The 19,084-nt window shown below is 42.2% G+C and overlaps 1 protein-coding gene across 1 annotated transcript in view; it reads right to left on the bottom strand.

The window, feature by feature from the left end:
- The window catches only part of SEMA5A (semaphorin 5A), a 368,380-nt gene that overhangs the window by 243,363 nt on the left and 105,933 nt on the right, over window positions 1-19,084 (bottom strand). The window contains exon 4 of the mRNA XM_077749424.1: window positions 2,868-2,913. Within this exon, the coding sequence (XP_077605550.1) occupies window positions 2,868-2,913 (46 nt within the window). The remainder of the gene's footprint in view (window positions 1-2,867; window positions 2,914-19,084) is intronic.

The raw sequence follows: 19,084 nt of genomic DNA, 5'->3' as shown, positions 1-19,084 counted from the left end.
AAGCCTTTTCCGGTGTGAGATAAGGGCTCTTGCCGACTCTCAATACTGATTATCTCCACTCTGTGGAAAATCGTTCTCCCCCTCACCTCAGCTTCCCCACTTTCCTTGTTGAAACTATCACTTGTTACCTTTAGTGAGAGAGGGAAGGAGGAAATTATTAACCTGAGATGTTGAAATTAATCCAGCTGATCTCAGTAGAAAATAACATTTCTATGAAGGCATCCGAGTCATAAACAATTCTGTACACACTCTCTAGAACTGCCCCATCCAACGGGGTAGCACTTGCCACAGTGAAATCTTGAATTGGTGGCCAGTCGGAATCAAAATATGCTCCACGTGTAAAATACACATGAGATTTTATAGATTTAATTTTTAAAAAAGGAAATATAACATCTCATTGATTTCATGAAATGAGTCCATGTTGAAATATTGTTAAGATCAGTTAAGACAAATATGTTATTGAAACTTATTCCCATTTCTTTGTACTTGTTTCAAAATGACCAGTTTCAATAAACTACCCGTGAGGCTCACATTATGTTTCTATTGGACTGTGCTGATTATAACATCAGTACAGCCCTTTCTTTATCTGTACATCTGCTTTTTGGTCACCCTTGGAAATAGCCATTTACATTAAAATAAATAGTCCACAGAAATCGAGAAGACATGTAGGAAACAAGAGTCTGTCGGGAGGAACGGCCACCTTTATCACTCTCCACATGGAGTAAATAGTAGGCCTTCAAGCAGCACAAACAACCACAAAATTGTGCAAGAGGAGACTTGCACTGTTTTGCACCAACAGCAGAGTGATGTCTGACAGCTGGCACCAGGGCTGTGTCGTCAAACCCACCATTCAGAAAGTCACTGACTTCTTGTTGGGTCCTTGTCTGGAAGCCGTGCTCTCTCACCAGGTGGTCATGCTGATGGGTTTTCAACCAATAACCTCAACAAACTTCCACCAAAAGGCCATCACAACAATGGGAAACAATGATGGGAAAAGCAACTTCACTTCCTCATCCCCACGGCAATATCACACATGTGTCAATGGTCAAAGCATGACCTGATTCTTTGCATCTATTTATTCTGAAATAACTAAAGTTGCAAGAAAAACACAATGGACTCTCATAAATGCTTCACTGAAATTCCTAGGTTTGCCCATTAATTATTTTACCACATTTGCTTTATCATTCTTTCCGTGTGCATTATTATAAGTTTTAAATGATTTCAGAAGAAGTTAGAAAAATGCTGCCCTTTACCCCTCCTTATCTCAGGTTTGTCCAGAGAACGAGGTCATTCTCCTACATAATCGCATTACAGTTACCGCAATCAGAAAATTAATATCAATACATTTCTACTCTCTACTCGGCAGCCATTAAAAGTTTGCCAGCTGTGCCAACAGTGCCCTTTATAGAAGCAAGAAAAAAACATTTTTTCTTCCTCTTCCAAGATACAAGTTGGATCGAGTGTTTCATTTGACTGCCATGTCATTTTTTCTCCTTGATGGACTGGCTCTTCATTCTTTACATGCCTTTCATGACCTGGTGATTTTTGAAGAGGAGAGGCCAGTTTTGTTATAGAATAGGCTCAGTTTTGGTTTGTGGGATGGCTGGAATACCAAGGAAGTCTTGCTGTGTCCTTGTCCATGCACTGAATCAGGACACATTTGTCCCATTACTTGGTTATGGTCAGAATGGTTGGGTTTTTCACCATCAAATCACAATTTTCCTCTTATAATTATTAAATGCCTCAGAGGTAAATACTTTGAGACTTTATAACTATCTTGGTCATCATCAAAGTCTCACCCATAAATTTTAGCATCCATTGACCATTTTTGCCTGCATCAATTTTCAGTATGATGGTTACCGAATGATGATCTCTTAATGAAATCATTCCTTTGATATCTGGCAGTTGGCATTTGACAGTAAGTAAGAATGGATCCTTCTGCCTAATTTGTTTATTCATTTATTTATTTTTTAGGTTAGTATATAGTCATTGATTCTTAGTTTATTCACCGTGTTATAATCTGATAGCATCATTATTTATTTTAACAATACAATTGTCCCAGATTTCTTCAGTGAGCCCACGTTCAGCTAGCGCCTACGTCCTTTTGGCCTGCCCTCATCATTCTTTGAATACGCTCTGAATTCCTGAAACAAAAGATCTTCCAGGCTTCTCTGAGACTTCTTCTGCCCAGACCCTGGAACCAGCTACTTCTCCAAGAAACTTTAGTTCCTTTTAGTGGAAAATTAAATTTAGAAACCAAGAACTGCATGTTAAATGTGCTCATTGCTACTACAATGATGGTCCTTCCAGAACCTCCCAGCCAAGAAAACTAGGAAACAAGGAAATGAGAGGGCACATACATGCAAATAAATGTGTTTACACATGTCTCCACACACCACTTTCCCCCTAACACACACACAATGTGGCAGATAGTCTATTATTATACCATGAAAATCAAAATGAGCCTAACACATAGCCCCCATCTATTGAAAGATCTATATTTTTATAAACGATTCTTCAAAATCTGAGTTTGAAAAAGGTGTTTTAGCTAAACTGCTGATCATTTTGATTTCTTATGAATACATTCATGATTTTACAATACATTCACGATTTTCACCCTCATTTGGAGAAGACTAAATCAGGACGATGCCCATGAAAGGTAGGGAGGCTGCACAGTAGGAGAAAAGGGCCAGTTGGGAATTAAAGCAGGTGATGACTCGTATCGAATCGGGGCAGCTGAGAGTCCTGCAGCCTGACTCGCTGCTCTGTGGTGATTGATACCCTTACGTACATCTGCCTTCATCCCCTCAAACAGTAAGCTCATTGGGATGGAAAATGAAAGCTTGAGAAAGATAAATCGCACCTACCTGGATCAGAGACAAATCCTCAAGCTGTAACCTGAAGAGGTAGTTTCTACAAAATACAAAAAGAGAGCAGTTTTATTTTTAATAGATGCAAAATATTACAGGTCATCAAAATCATGAGAACAAGAAAAAATGAAGCAATGATTTGGGGCTTCCAAAGCATTGTCTTGCTAAGATTGTGTGTAGCACAGTTGTCCTTGCATCTCAGAATTCAGAGAGGCATTCAATATGTCAGCATGTGCACATTCGAGGTTGGCAAGAGAGTTAAGGAATAGAGTGTGTGTGTGTGTGTGTGTGTGACTAAGGTTAATCTCAATTATTAATGGACTCTCTTGGTCCATGTGGAATGGACCAAAGGACACAGGCAGTCGATTCTGAAACAGAGTTTAAGTTAAGTAAGCGAATACAAAACCATTCCTCATGAGCCTCCATTCTTAAGGATCACCTACATTAGCCATGATTTCCAATTAGAACACACCCATCTTGGAATTCAACCACAGTCTGAGTATTACAGTGTTCTGTCTTGCTATATGGATTCGGTATGGGTAAGTTTAGAAGCGTCGACTTGTCGGCCCACAATCAAGGGTTTGAAAAAGTCCCCTCTGGCTGCCCAAGTGTAAAGCAAAAAATCAGAGAAAATGAAAGGATCTGTTTTCGACAATGAAGGGGAAGAACAATGAAATATGCAGTGGAGATCAGCACAGTGTGGGGGCAAAACCCAAGCATCAGCCACGTTAGGCTTTGGGCTCTACTGCTTTGGTTTTTAGAAACAAATTGGCCTTCCTCCTGTGAACTGCTCTGGCCTCTGATTCCAATCATGGATGCCCCCTTAACCTCATGGATATGAGGAGTGGTACAGGGAGAGCCACCTTCCAGGGACTATGGAGGAAACAGTTAACCTGGGTATAAACAATAATGACAGGGGACCTGGCATACAACAGGCCCCATGAAGGTATGAGAGTGGGAGGAGTCTCCAAGAAACTATTGTTTTGGGGCACGTGAGTGTCTCAGTCAGTTGAACCTCTGGCTCTTGATTTCAGCTCAGGTCATGATCCCAGGGTCCTGGGATCGAGCCCCATGTTGGGCTCAATGCTGAGCATGGAGCCTGCTTAAGATTCTCTCTCTCTCCTTCTCTCCCCCTCTCCCCTGCTCTCACGCTCTCCTATATATATAAAAAATTAGAATAAAGTTTAAAAAAGAAGCTATCATTTTACATAATCGGCTGATCCAACCAAGGTTATTTCCAAGGCACTAAGAGAGTAACAAGTTTCCCAACACCAGCAAGAAACTCAAGTACATTATTTTCATTATTTGGGGAGGTGAGTAGATGTCAGAAGTGGATACTCTGCCCTAGTGGAAGGGACAAGTGACAGCCAAGTGAGGACAATGGCATGACCTTGGGAAGACCAAGCATCCTTACTGAGCGGACAGACATGGGAAGACAAAGCCAGGAGAGAGGCTCATGCCTAGTAGCCTGTGTGTGCACACTGCTTGGGAGAGAGGGATGAACTCACTTGTAGAGCTGTCTCCTGTGTCCCCAGCATCACCTCTTGGTCACTCTATTGTCTTACAGTCTACTCCCCACCACGGGCCACCACCATCCCGGGCTGAGTGCCAGAGGTCTCCTCTAAACCACTTAAGCCACCTCTTCACCACACGCTTTCCGAACCACCAACTTAACCTCTGAAATAATGCCAGAGAAGCTCCCAGAAGCATTGCTTGGAACATGCTGCCTCCACCACGAAGCTGTTTGGGGAGCACGTCCCCTCTCTTTTGTTACAGACAGGTCAGAGCCCTCTGTGCAGACCCAGATTAAGGATGCCTTTGACAAGGGAATGTGACAGCAGCGTCTATTTTTATTTAGTCGGGCACTATGCAGAGGCCAGGTTTCCAACAGAAACATCTCCCTTCAGGGGAAGAAACGTGAACCCAGCAGGCGCAGGGAAGGGGTAGTTGAGCTGCCCAGGCAAGCGCCACCGGAGGCCTGCTAGCATTTGAAGATTTGCCGAGCCTTCATCCGATGTGATATATAGGCAGGCATGACTCTTCTAAGAGAAGTTAGCAACCGAGACACACGCCCAGAGCAGTCCTCCAGATAAGAGGCTTGAAAGTGACTCCAGTGGCAATTACTGGCCGTGTGGCCCTCATTACCTTTATGGGCACCATGGCTCCCACACTCAGCTGTCTCCTAACTGGCTTCCTGCCTGCAAGATGCTACCAGGCGTCACTGCGCGGTGACCACAGAAGGCAGTATTACCTAGTGGTGAAGGATATTTATGCAAAAGCCAAAGCTGTGCCAGGACCCAACCTCATGAGGGAAGCTTGAGCACTCCATGCCTCAGTGCTCCCCTCTGTAAAACGGGGCCCATCCTCCTACCTACGGCCTGCGGCTGTCGTGAGGGTTACGTTCAAGGAAAGCACTCAGAAAGGCACCTGATCCATTGCAAGCACTCGATCAATTGTGGCCACTTGCAGGTAGTTTGCGGAAAATACTGACATTTCCAGACACATTGCAATTCTCAGCAGATTCTCCATTGTACAGAGAAAGAACAAGAGCTGCTTTCCAGCCATTTCCGGTTTCCAGCAGAAGCCGGCATGACTGTGTGTTCAGGTGCCTGGCGGCCGACGTTTGCAGGGATAGTACGGCACTATCGGGTTTTTAGAAAAGAAAGCAACACTGTGTCTATCGTCATGGTTCCCGGACCCAGTCACCGCATTCTTCAACTCAGCAGCTCTTTTAAGAAAGATTTTTTTTCTGTAAATATTTGCAGTAAAAGAAATTATTCATATTTTTAGTCAATTACCTAATAGGTATAACAAGGTCGAAAGGGCGCCTCCCTCTCACTCCCTCTCCTCTCTTTCTCTCTCCCTTTTATACACCCATCCCACCCATCACACACACACGCGCGCGTGCGTGTGCACCTATATCTGGGAACTTTCTAGAAAGGCACGNGTATAACAAGGTCGAAAGGGCGCCTCCCTCTCACTCCCTCTCCTCTCTTTCTCTCTCCCTTTTATACACCCACCCCACCCATCACACACACACACACACACACACACACACGCGTGCACCTATATCTGGGAACTTTCTAGAAAGGCACATCTCATTCACAAACAGAGCTGGAAGTGCCTTCACACCACTGGGGAAGGAAGATGGTAGTGCCCACCATGCTCTGTAGAGCTTTGGGCAGGACAACTGGAGAGAAATGTTCCAAGTCCTCTCTCTATTTCAGGGTGGAGAACATAGGGAGATCATTGTCTGAAACCCCTCAGTCCACTTCTCAGGTGCTGTCCATGAGGGAAGAGTTATGGCATGAATGTTTGTTACCTCCCCCAAATTCATATGTTGAAACCCTAACCCCCAAAGGTGACGGTGTTAGCCTTTGGGGAGGTGATTAGGTCATGGGGGTGGGGAACGCATCAATGGGATGGATGCCATCATAAAGGAAGCTCCAGAGACTCTTCATCTCTTCTACCATGTGAGGACATGGGGAACCATTGGTCCATCTATAACCCAGAACCCAGCCATGCTCCCTGACCTTGGAATTCCATCCTCTAGAACCATGAGAAATAAATCTCTTATAAGCCACCCAAGTCTGGAGAGTTTTGTTCTAACAGCCCCAACACACCAAGACAGGAAGACACTGACTTATGATAAAAAACATGCCACATTCTCAGTCCATATCTCCCCCCAAGCAAAACCAACTCTGCTGAGGACCTTTTTCTGCCTGGCAGGTCCCAGTAGGTAAAGGCGCCCTTCCCCACCCCCACTGCTAGTGAATTTCAACCATTTACTTTTACTCCTGTGAATACCTAGGAGCTATGGTGTCCTCACAACCATCTCATCACTGATAAATCTCATCACTGATAAATCAACAGGTGAACAGAAAGGAAGGGGGGAGAGATAGAGCCAGAGATGTTACCACCACCATGCCAGCACCCCAATGAAGAGAGAAGCATCAAAGAAGACTGAAACATTTCCCTTGGTATTTTCTAGGTGACAAGATGCAAACTGGTGACTTTTAAAATCATCCTCAGGGATTTTTTTCCTTAAAAAAAAAAAAGCAGAAAATTCAAGAATTCTAAAGCTGAGTCATCCTTACAGGGTATGTACCTTCAATCTGTCGATGAGGAAAGTTCTGGAAATAAAGAGGTGCAGGGTGGTTTATTCAAGACTCTTAGGATCAGATAAAGTCCCAACATTAGAACCAAGACCTCTCATGCCATGCTGTCCCTTGGCCCCGTGCCACACGGCCTCACCAATCAGTCATCACATGTCACCTAATTTCGCAGGCACCCCCCCACACACACCCACACACAGAAACACACAGTAATAGTTCTTATACCACAATTATTTTGTCTTCATTGTTCATTCGCAGGCACATTTATGAATCATTTTGAGACCATCGTAGTCTTAACACTGCTAACGGCTGTTTTTTGATTCTAGGTAATTGATTCTCACCCCTGGGACTGGGATCCGACTGTGACATATGTCTCCCCATTAAGCGAACATGTTAACCCTGCTGGTCTGGCTCATTACACGGTGCCTTTTTCCCTCCTTATTTCTCACAATTTTTTCATGAAATTGTCTGCCCATACTTATTTTAAGAGTGCCCATGTTTCTTCATTTATGACATAAGAGAGCTAAACTATACTGTCAGTATTTTTAAGTAACACAAATTCTTAAAAGACTGGGACCCTCTTTCAATACGAAATGGCCAAGGGAGTTGGATATTTATGTGACCATTGAATGAAAGACTTGTTATCATGACATATTTCAACAAATTTCCTGAGAAACACTTTGAGTGTTTTCATTTTTTGCAACCAAGTATCGTATTTCCAAATAATGTTAAATAAAAACTCAGCATGTAAAAGAGGAAGGATAAGTCTTCGTTAATGAAAACTCATTCAACAAAGTACTCATATATAATATTCGTTCATCATAGTTGATTAAGTTGACTTAAAATTTTTGAAACTAGAATTATGAAAACTATGTATCGATAACCTTGTACAACCTTTGTGTCAATTGGTTGGTTACATTTTTGTTGCTGTTTTTTGTTTGATTTCGATATTTGTTTAATATCTGACTGCGGTCTACACAAATTCCAGGTTGGCCTTCCTGGACCTTCCATATTAGAAAAACGCAATATGACACATTTCAATATTCACTCTATCTATCATGATTTTCAATGATTTAAACAATGTTTGTAAAACATGAAATCTAAACGAAACATTTGTGGAGTTCCCCAACCCCCTCCCTGGAACCTAAGAATCTGACAAAATACAGTGTGGATTGTACTATTCTCAAATGCCTTCCCTCAAACTATTTGGTTCCAAGTACAGCTTGAAGTCCATTTTTGCTATTGGACAAATTCCAACGCAGCCAGCAATGAGAGGGAGCTGAAATCTCCCAAGGCAGCTTGATCCATCACAGTTTGGGTCAACGACCTACGCAGCTAAAGATTACAAAAAGAAAGAAAATCTTCTAAAGGGAATAAAAAATTGATATCCCCAGATGTTGGGCCACTCACACACTAAAGTAAGATCTATGGTCCTTTGCAAGTGGCTATCCTCCAGGGCATTCCAGAAGGGGCAACCACTTTATCTTGTACTCGTGAGCACACCAAGGAGGGAAAACAATATATATGAGGTTCACGAGAAAGGCTACCAACCTTTCCAACATGAAGGAGTAATGATTCTGGCTTCAAGCCAACAGGGAATGCTAACCAAATGTTTCATATCGGGTCAGTTTCTCGAGGAGGGCAAAGCTCTGAGCCACCCAAAGCATTTAAGTGGTCTCATTCATCATCATAACACCCTGGAGGACGTAAATAGGTAGTAATAAGGAATATCACCATTCTACAGGGACAAAGGCACTGGTGCAACAGGTTAAGGGATTCAAATTTGTAGAATATATTAGTCGGACAGCTTAGGGGAACTCTTCTGTATTTCCAGTTCCCCCCCCCCATTCCAGAAATACAAAGCAAGAGTTTACCATGCCGTAAAGGTTCAGTTTTACGATGATAGTAAATAAAAGTATGAGGTTTTCTTCCCTCTGTAAGGATCACCTTTTTTTTTTGTTTCAAATGTCTTGGAAAAAAATTTGACATTGTGCATTCGAATGTAATAACTGTATTACTTTTAGGAGTCATAATGTATGAGGGATACATAGATCCAACAGACTGAATAATTCAAACCACAGAGCCATTAAATTTGGCAGAGACAACTGACAGTTTCCCCAGTAGACACGGGAATGTGTTTGTTCCCTCCTCACTGGAGTTTCTTTCTTATTGATTGTAGGATTGCATAACTCATTCCTGCATCCTCTCGTACCCCCCAGTGGCCTATTAGCAACAAATCACTAAGCACAACAATATATCCTCTGAGGGAGCCATGCGGGCCTTAATCGACGAAGTTCATTTGTGTCTTCATGTAAAGTAATAAAATTCAGCCAGCATTAAAGAAAAGGTTGAGCCATCATGAGCATATTAACTAAATGACTCATTTCATCTAGAGACGCTATAAAACTTACCTCTGACCTCCATTAATTATGAAAGACACAGGTGTTTTAAAATGACATTCTCTTAGAATAACTCAATTGGGCTCTGATGAATATAGCTATAAAATCAAAGAAGAAAACTCCAGGTCCTTATTGAACATGTACGTTAGAGGCTTGCTCATAACGGAGCAGTAGAAGACCAAATAATTAAGACAGATATGCATTTTGCACAAAAAGAAAATGGAGACAGAACTGCAAATTAATCCTCCATCAAATGTGTTCCCAACAATGGTGACAGTGACTTCTCTTTCTGTTTAATAGAAGTTCAGAGCATGGTCGATTGTGAAGCCATCTGAAGACAAAGCATGCACTGCGGGGAAACTATCACCATTTGCGAAAATCTGAGAGCTGACGTCAACTGAATGGCCATTCTTAACTACACCTGGGTCAGCTGCATCCTCTCCGATTTGTCCGCTGTGGGATTTCCCCCCAAACTGTCATCCATACACTGCTGGGCACAGCTTGAAATGGCCACACCCTCCAGCACACCCACATTTCCCATTGCACTGATAGATCTGAATATTTGAAATGTAAGTTTATGATTCTGACGCTAAGGAAAAGTGACACCTGTATCCTTTAAAGCACAGGGTGTTTTTATTAAAAAAAAATTTAATTATCTAAATGTCAGTACTTAATGTATCAATCATAGCAGTAACCTTAAAGCAGCTGAAGATTTAATCTCATCCTAGATCCAACTGAGAGACTGAGTTGTTGTTCTAGAGAGTTTCATCATGCTGGTTGACTCCAAATAGATTCCAGGAGCCTTTAATTTTTTCTGTGGTTATAACCATTCCAAACATACCTCTTTCATATGCTTTATTCACAAGTTTTGGGGCACTTAATTATTTTTTTAATTACCAAACTATTGCAAATCTATAACAACTATTTAGTTGGATCACATTTAGATCACAGTTTTTGAAAAATACAGTCATGCTATGAGCTACCTCCTCAGTCAAAATTTTTGCTACCCTCCTCTAAAATAATAAATATATATAGTTTAGGCTATGACAATTTTAAGATAATTTGGATTTTATTACTGTTGTCATTACCATATGTGTCCAGTACACGTTCCCCCCTAATTGCATTGGCTTATTCCTTTCCTTATTCCCAAAAGGTTATTTCAAACCCTTTAAAGGTCTTGGTTATTAAAAATGTTCAAAATAATACATCAAAACCAAGAATAAATCAGTTTAATAGTACTCTTGTATGTTTAAACACCAAGATTAAAAGGTACAGAAATAGATGGAGAACTTCTTTTTATTAGCAAGTAAAATAAGATAATAAAGATGGATTCTGAGTGGCATGCAATGATTAAGACCAATGCTGTTAGCAAACTGCAGTGATAGAAAATCAGAAAAGCCTTTTCCCATAAGCACATTTAGGGTCATAGTTATTAGTCAATATTGTTAACAATCACACCGATGATTTAAATTTTATTATGCTCTGAATAATACTTGCAAATCCCTCAGCGTTTTGAGGATTACAGATGATGACTTATTGCTCCAAATTTAACTCACTACTTCTGCTTTTGTGGGTCCACTGGGCATTTGATTTGTTCCCTCCTAGTTTTCAGTTAATAGAGATCATATTTCATTTGAAGAAATACCAACTGAACTACCTTAGGATTCCTTTAACCTCTGCCTTCTTAGGAATGTTCGCTCCTCAAGTGATCTCCATATACAATTCTTTTTCTGGGTTATCTTCAGAGTTAGCAAAAGCTGAGCTGTTTTGTTTTATTTTTGTTCTGGCTTTCATGTATCTTCAAATAACCAAAGAATTGCCACTTGTTCCCCACATGCTCAGGGCTAGCTATGGCCATCACAGCAAGCCACACTCCCAAATCTTGCTCCAAATCTCACCTTTGACCCCTGCCCTCTGCCATTCCATTTGGAGTCGCCATCAATCACTGTAAACCCTGCTCTGAAATATGTCTCAACTCTCTTCCCTATTTCCACCATCACAGCCTACGTGTAAGTTCTTCATACCGTCACCTGATCCACAGCCCCAAGTGCTGTCCCTATGTCTAAATCCTTCAAATTCTAGCAGACTCTGCACACAATATGGTAGAAATACTTTCTTCAACGAAAATCTGAGCATATAAATAGACAGGCTGAGAAATCTCCTAAGTTCCTAATGCCTTTAGCAGAAGTTCTCAGATTTGCCAGGAGATCATCAGAAGCTTGATTAAACCAAAGATTCTAACATTACTTCCAGAAAGTCTAATTCCAATGAGCTGGAGAAGCCTGGGCATCTGTGTGCTTGTAAGCCCTCTTAGGCAACTACTCTCATGACTGCCAGAATTGGAATCCCTGGTCTGGAAGATTAAGCCCACACTCCTCCATAGTCTGACCCCATCTGAAGCTCCTGCTTCACCTGCAATAACTCCCCCTCTCAGCCAACTGGTCACCATCTGGTCCAGTCAAGTTGAGCTCTTCTCAGCTTCACTGGGCTCTCGGACTTTCCCTGAGGTATGGCCTTTCTGGCAAGAAGACCCATCCATCTACCAGACTCCTAATGCATCTCCAAGATCCACTGGAAAAAGCACCCTCTCCGTGCACCCTGTCCACCCCCCAAAAGCATCATGTTTCTTTTTTCTTGGGGCTTCTAGGACCCTGTACCCAGGTTTCCCTGCGAGAATTTAATTGCTTTGTTTCCCCCCACAGGCACTAGGTCAAGAGTCAGCCGACTTTTCTTTAAGGGCCAGATACCAAATGCTTTGCCTTCATGGATGGTCTCAGTTGCAACTACTCATCACTGTAGGTGAAGTTCAAAAGCAGCCCTAGGAAATACACAGCTGAATGGCTGTGGCTGTGCTCCAAGAAAACTTTAGTTAAGAAAAGAGGAGACCAACTATGGAACCTCAGCTTGCCAACTTGGCACTAGGTTTATGCCAGGCTATGAAGTCATCAGGTAGAGACTACGCTTCACCTTTGTTTCCCCAGTGCCTTAGATACCTCCTGGCATAAAGCAGGTTCACGAAATGTTTGATGAATGAAGAGTCATGAAAGAGTAACTAAGTGAATGAATAAATGCTGATGGACCCTATGTGGGACTGGCTGGGAGCAAAGCTTTCAACACTCAAACACTGTAGCGAACACATACACCCAAAGTAAAGAGGCTGATTAATTTTTATTACACTGCTTTGTTGGCTCATTCATGCATTTGGGGGGAAAAAAGGACTTTATAACTAAATAAATTATTCTGCTGCTAGACTTATCTGCTCACCAGTTTCAGCAGGGAAGAAAAATACGGAGATTATTCTGTTTTGGGGGTGCCTGGGTGGCTCGGTCGGTTAAGCATCCGACTTCGGCTCAGGTCATGATCTCATGGTTTGTGGGTTCGAGCCCCGCGTCAGGCTCTGTGCTGACATCTCATCTCAGAGCCTGGAGCCTGTTTCAGATTCTGTATCTCCTTCATCTCCCTCTCTCTCTGACCCTCCCCTGCACATGTGCTCGCTCTCTCTCTCTCTCTCTCTCTCTCAGAAATAAATAAAACATTAAAAAAATATTGTTTTTTACAACAGCGAAAGCACAATGTGCAGGTCTTTCTCCCAAGAGTTTCTGGAGAGCACCTGTTTGTTAAAAGCTCACACTCCTGGACCCTTTTCAGCAGGAGTCAGTCTTCTGAGTCAGCAGAACTGGGAACAGGGGATAGTGGAGCTTCATTGGAATGAACACCCCCGGGGAGACTTAGGTACACTCATGTCTGGCAAATACTAAACAAAAGGTAACAAAGCCAGCAGAAAAGGAGTGGGACTTCCTAACACAGATCAGGCTAATTAACCAAATGGTCCTATTGGAAATAAGGAGATTAATAGGCATGAGAAAGAGGAAAATAAGCAAAGAGGATCCTAAGAGAAATGCACATCTATAAATCCAGTGCCAACACTGGAAAAAAAAAAAAGATAGAGAAGAGAAAATATTTGAACAATTAGAAAGTAAGGGCTGAAAAAAAATTCCGGGTGATGAACAGGAATGAAAAGCACCATCCCTTTTTGTTTTCATCACCAGCTGTTTTTCCTAAATCATAATTAATATAAATACAATGTAAACATCATTGCTACCCTGGGTTTCTTTGCACTATGGGGGTCTACTGCTTTCTGGATTCACTCCTAATTGCTGACTTCATTCCACTCAGCAGGGGTTACCTTTAATTGTGTACACTTGACTACAGTGTATCCTTTGGAAAATAGAAGTTGTGGCTACTAGAAACAGAACTGCTGATGTCATAAAAAAAAATCTCCATTTTTCCTTTTAATCGTATACTGCTTCCAACAGATTAATTCTAAGGTAAAAAAGTAGCAATTAAAACAACCACCACCCAAAAAAGAGTGAATTACACTGGTTCAATTTTTTAAAACATGATTTTATGGGAATCTAAAATGCAGCTCTTTGTTTAGATCCAGCGACAAAATCATTTTGAAAGGAGGAACTTAGTCTAATTAAACAGAAGTCTGCCCATGCGTTCAATGTGATCTTATGGAAACATATGCTTTGAATACTTAAAGCAAAATCAGTGCCAGCACAAGAAAGGCAAGTTAATCTTTCCTTTTTATCTTCATTTTTGCAGATTCAAACCAGAGGCAAAACAATGCTTGAAAATTACACACTGAAATTTTTCAGGACTACTTTTTGTGACTGTAATGAAGGTCAAGCTCTGCCTTGGAAGCACTAAGCCCTTAGTTTTAGTTTTAGTTTTTGTTTTCAGTAATAGACACGCTGATTAGAAATCTATAGTACCTGTTATAGAAACATATATACAGAAATATCTTCCCCTGTATACAGATGGTTTACTGACTAATGGCAAAGCAAAGGGCTCCGGGCAAGGAGAAAGACTCGGGGCTGGTCCTCAAGCCCGGTGCAAGAAGCCTCCTGCATTCCCATTTACCTACCTCTTGATATCTCCACAATGTTCCCATTTTTAAATGTAACTTCAATAGAATTAAATTTTGAAATTTCCAAGGTCGTAAATTGTATTTGTCCTCGAATTTGATTGCTACCTGACACAACTGTTAAGTCTATGGGCTTTCAGTCCCACCATCTTAACCACCAGCAGAAGGCTGGGCTACCTGGACTCAAAGGTGCTCCTGTGAAATCTCACGGGTGAGTGCTCTTACTAAAACATCATAGGTTAGAGACTCTGCCTTTCAGTCTATATACTTCTATTACTCTGAAGCTGGTTAGAGAACAGTAAGATAATCAGATATCAACTGAGAGACCAAGAAACAAACAAAATGAATGGAAGGAAACTCACATTCTTTTTGATGAGAGGTCCTTTTCATTACCACTCTACGGCTTTATGCTTTATGAGAATATGGCTAATTTGTGAATGCCCTGATTATGGTTAGTTTATAATCAAACGCTGTTGTATGTGAACCAAGCTAGTTGCTGTTTGGAACAACATGTGAATTTAGCACAAAATGACTGATCATGCTTTCAGTGAACCAGAAACACTAAAGACAGATTTATTTGGAGAATAAAAACATAATCATCTTCTTACATCTTGTTTTACAATCCTATCTGCAACAAAACTTACACTTATATCAACTTTGTGAACTATTATTAGTACCAATACTTTTATAGTTACCTATACAAAATCTCTATACTATGACATACTTCTTCACTTTGGAATTCTTCCTCTTATATATAAAAACACCATGAGAACAGCTTCTAGTAGGTTTTTAGGCAAAGATGTATACAAATCATTCATAAACTATTACCCCAATCGTATAAACAAACAGAAATCAAATAATGTGGGGAAATAATTGAAAAGGTTAACTGTGATTATTTCTGAAATTGTGGTTTTTTTTCCTTATGCTTTAACTGCATTTTCCACGTCTTCTAAAATGCAAATGCCTCATCCTTGAAAACACAAATATTATTTTAATTTTTAAAGAGACTGAGGTAAAACAAAGTATGAATGCCAATGCTTTGAAACCGATATAAAAGGTAATGTGCATCCTGGAAATAATAAATTTAGGGATCTTTCCAGAAGTTCCGCGAATTCGAGATGCAAGTACCTTCTGGCACCATATACACACAAATCGCTTAAAGAGAGGTTTTCCCTTGGCAGCACAATGAACTTCTTCTTGTGATGAGCAACAAAGAATCTTGAACTGAATTCAATTTCAGGAACATAAAGTATCACTGACATCAAGTGAAACCAGCCAGTAAATGCCCTTAGGATGCTGAGCGCTAACTCTAAGAAAACAGAAAGCGATCATTGTATTTTTCCACCATTCATATTTAAACCATTACAAATTGCCTAAATATGCACCTGCTATCCAAACTTCTTTTGCTAGGTCAAGCCCTCCCAAGCAGGAAGCTGAGGGCTGGGTTATTTTTAAAGTGTCCTGGCTGGCTCACACTCCCTCTCGAACTTTCTGAGCCTAATCCCACCGAGTTTCCTAGGAAAATTTCTATTCTCCTCGCTCAGGGATGTCTGCCCGAAGCGCACATTCACACGTATGCGGAAACCCAGAGATATCCGCACAGCCGCCCTCTCGCTGCTCACTCACTGCGTGCCTGTTACTGTGACAATCGCTTTTCATGGATTATTTTATTTAATCCTCGTAACAGCTGAGAGGGGTAGAAATAATTATATCGATTCTAAAGATGAGAAATTAGATTCTAAAGCTGGCTCAAGATGGGCTCAGCTGGGCGAGTCCATTGTACCTCCTTCTTTCTTTACTTTTTTATTGAATGTCTAAGATGTCCATTCTATGTCTAGAATGTACTATTCTAGACCAGAAAAGACAGCCATATTCCTGGAGTAGCTTATCTGAAATTCAAATTTAAGTGCGCCTCCTGGACTCTTATGGGATAAGTCGACGGGTCCTTTTGCGCCTGGTGACCACGCTGTACCGTGCGCCAGGTTGACTCCGTGGCTAGTCTGATCCCTCCTGGCGTGGCTGGGCTGGGATGTGGTGAGAGGAGGTGGAGGTGGCCTTTGAGGGACACTGGGAAGGAGACCTCCAGGGACAGGCATCCCTGTGGACGATTCCCAGGAGCTGTCTCCTAACAGGTGGGAGGTAGCGCCCACCATGAGCTACCTCTTCCAAATGTCAATTTGCTCAGTGGCTTCTCACATCCTTGAGGAGAATCTATGTCATTCGCCAAAAGCCAAACACCTGCCGCGTGTATGCCTGTGTGTCATGCTGTCCTGTTCATGTGGCGCCAAGCCCTCCGGACACAATGGAAACTCTTTCCAGTCGGGCTCACAGGAAAGCCTTTTCCAAAGTTCTTCAGGGTTAAATGCAAGATACGAGACCCAGCCGTAACGATGGAGGCCATATTGGTACCTTCTGCCCCAGCAGGCGTCGCCTTCCCCTTTGGCTAAGGAAGAGGGCTCATTTTCCTGAAGGGTTAGCTTTGCTACTCCCTTGTGTCCTTGCCCGAATGTGGGTCTTGGGAATATGCTACAAACCCGACCCATCTTCCCCTGAGGGTCCTCGCGGATGCAGAGGGACACATACGTAAACCAAATCCTTGGAGCATGTATATTCAATCCACATATGTGTTTGAGCTTCTGCCAAAGAGGAAATTGTGCCACATTCTAGAGAAGGAAAGACGAGACAGGCACACCCTCCACCATCCGGCAAGTCACTATTTGGTCGTGCGAGGGGTGTGGGTGACACCTGACAAAAAATCATGCCGCAAGCAAAGAAATGAAGGCAGATGACAAATGTGCTAAGATGACAAACCAGAGCAGGGGCTGGAGGAGCCCAGGCCACAGGAGGGCGCCGGAGCCAGATCTCCTCACTATGGGTCTGAGTTCACCAAGTAGACAAGTTGGGTGGGTGGGTAGCTAATGTTCCAGAAAAGCAAAGAAGTTTGTCACCAAATCGTAGAGGCAAGAAAGCGAACATTTTACAGTTGTGGGCAATATAAATAATTCTACCACATGCCAGGACTAGGAGAGAATGAAAAAGAGCCGAGTCCATGAGGGATGTGGGATCACAAGGCAAAGGGTGTGTTGGGTAACACCCAAGGTGGCCAGCGTTTACCCAATGGGGGCTACAGAAGGGGGGCATTTTGAAAAGATGTTGGGCATGGTAGAAAGAAGGAGGACAAAATCTTGAGGCCAGAGGGCCCGTTAAAAACCCCTGTAGCACTACTAGGTATTTACTAAGGGACACAGGTGTGCTGTTTCAAATGGGGCACAGGCACCCCAATGTTTCTAGCAGCGCTGTCAGCAATAGGCAAAGTATGGAAACAGCCCACATGTCCATCGATGGATGACAGGATAAAGAAGATGTGGTGTATATATACAATGCAGTATTACTCGGCAATCAAAAAGAATGATATCTTGCCATTTGCAACTACATGGATGGAACTAGAGGGCATGATGTTAAGCGAAATTAGTCAACCAGAGAAAGACAAATATATGACTTCATTCATATGAGGAATTTAAGATACAAAACAGATGAACATAAGGGAAGGGAAGCAAAAATAATATAAAAACAGGGATGGGGCAAAACATAAGAGACTCTTAAATATGGAGAACAAACAGAGGGTTGCTGGAGGGGTTGTGGGGGGGGGATGGGCTAAATGGGTAAGGGGCATTAAGGAATCTACTCCTGAAATCACTGTTGCACTATATGCTAACTAACTTGAATGTAAATTTCAGAGTGGCGAAAATGAGCAAATCAGAGGACTCTAGATGCTGGCGAGGATGTGGAGAAACGGGCACCCTCCTACACTGCTGGTGGGAATGTAAACTGGTACAGCCCCTCTGGAAAACAGTGTGGCGGTTCCTCAAAAAATTCACAGTAGAACTCCCCTAGGACCCAGCAACAGCACTGCTAGGAATTTACCAGAGGGATACAGAAATGCTGATACATAAGGACACATGTACCCCAATGCTCATAGCAGCACTCTCAACAATAGCTAAAACATGGAAAGAGCTTAAGTGTCCATCAATGGGCGAATGGATCAAGATGTGGTTCATCTATACAATGGAATACCGCATGGCAATGGGAAAGAATGAAACCTGGCCATGTGTAGCAACGTGGATGGACCTTGAGGGTGTTATGCTGAGCAAAATAAGTCAGGCAGAGAAGGACAAATACCATATGTTTGCACGTATAGGAGGATTAGGAGGAACTTAACGAAGGACCGTGGGGGAGAAGAAGGGGCGAAATGGTGGGGGAGAGGGAGGGAGGCAAACCATGAGAGACTCTTGAATGCTGAGAACAAACTGATGACTGATGGGGGTGGAGGGAGGAGAAGGGGGGTGATGGGCATGGAGGAGGGCACTTGCGGGGATGAGCACTGGGTGTTATATGGAAACCAACCTGACAATAAACTGTTAAAAAAATAAGTTAAAAATAAATAAATAAACAAATAAAATCTCTTGCAACATACAATTCAGGCTCCCAGTGATTACATTTAATGGAAGTCAGCATCTGAAGCCCTCCATGTATTCCCAGTGTGCTGAAGTAACTAAAAATACACCAAGTACGCCCACCCATCCATACTCACTATCCATTCAAAAATATCAGGACATGCAGGTGACACGTTCAGTGCTGAACGAAGCCAACCTCTGTCTCCTCATTTAAAGCTACGCCCTTATATCTCAATGTCTTCAAGTGTTAGGTGGTGCACAACGTTTCCTTGAGATCTGAGAGCAAAAGGAGTATTTCTAGAATGGTTCCGTGTTG

The sequence above is a fragment of the Crocuta crocuta genome, unplaced genomic scaffold, assembly GCF_008692635.1.
Source record: "Crocuta crocuta isolate KB4526 unplaced genomic scaffold, BGI_CrCroc_1.0 scaffold89, whole genome shotgun sequence".
Lineage (NCBI taxonomy): Eukaryota > Metazoa > Chordata > Mammalia > Carnivora > Hyaenidae > Crocuta > Crocuta crocuta.
Note: the sequence above shows the minus strand (reverse complement) of the source record. Positions and strands in the feature narration are given on the sequence as shown.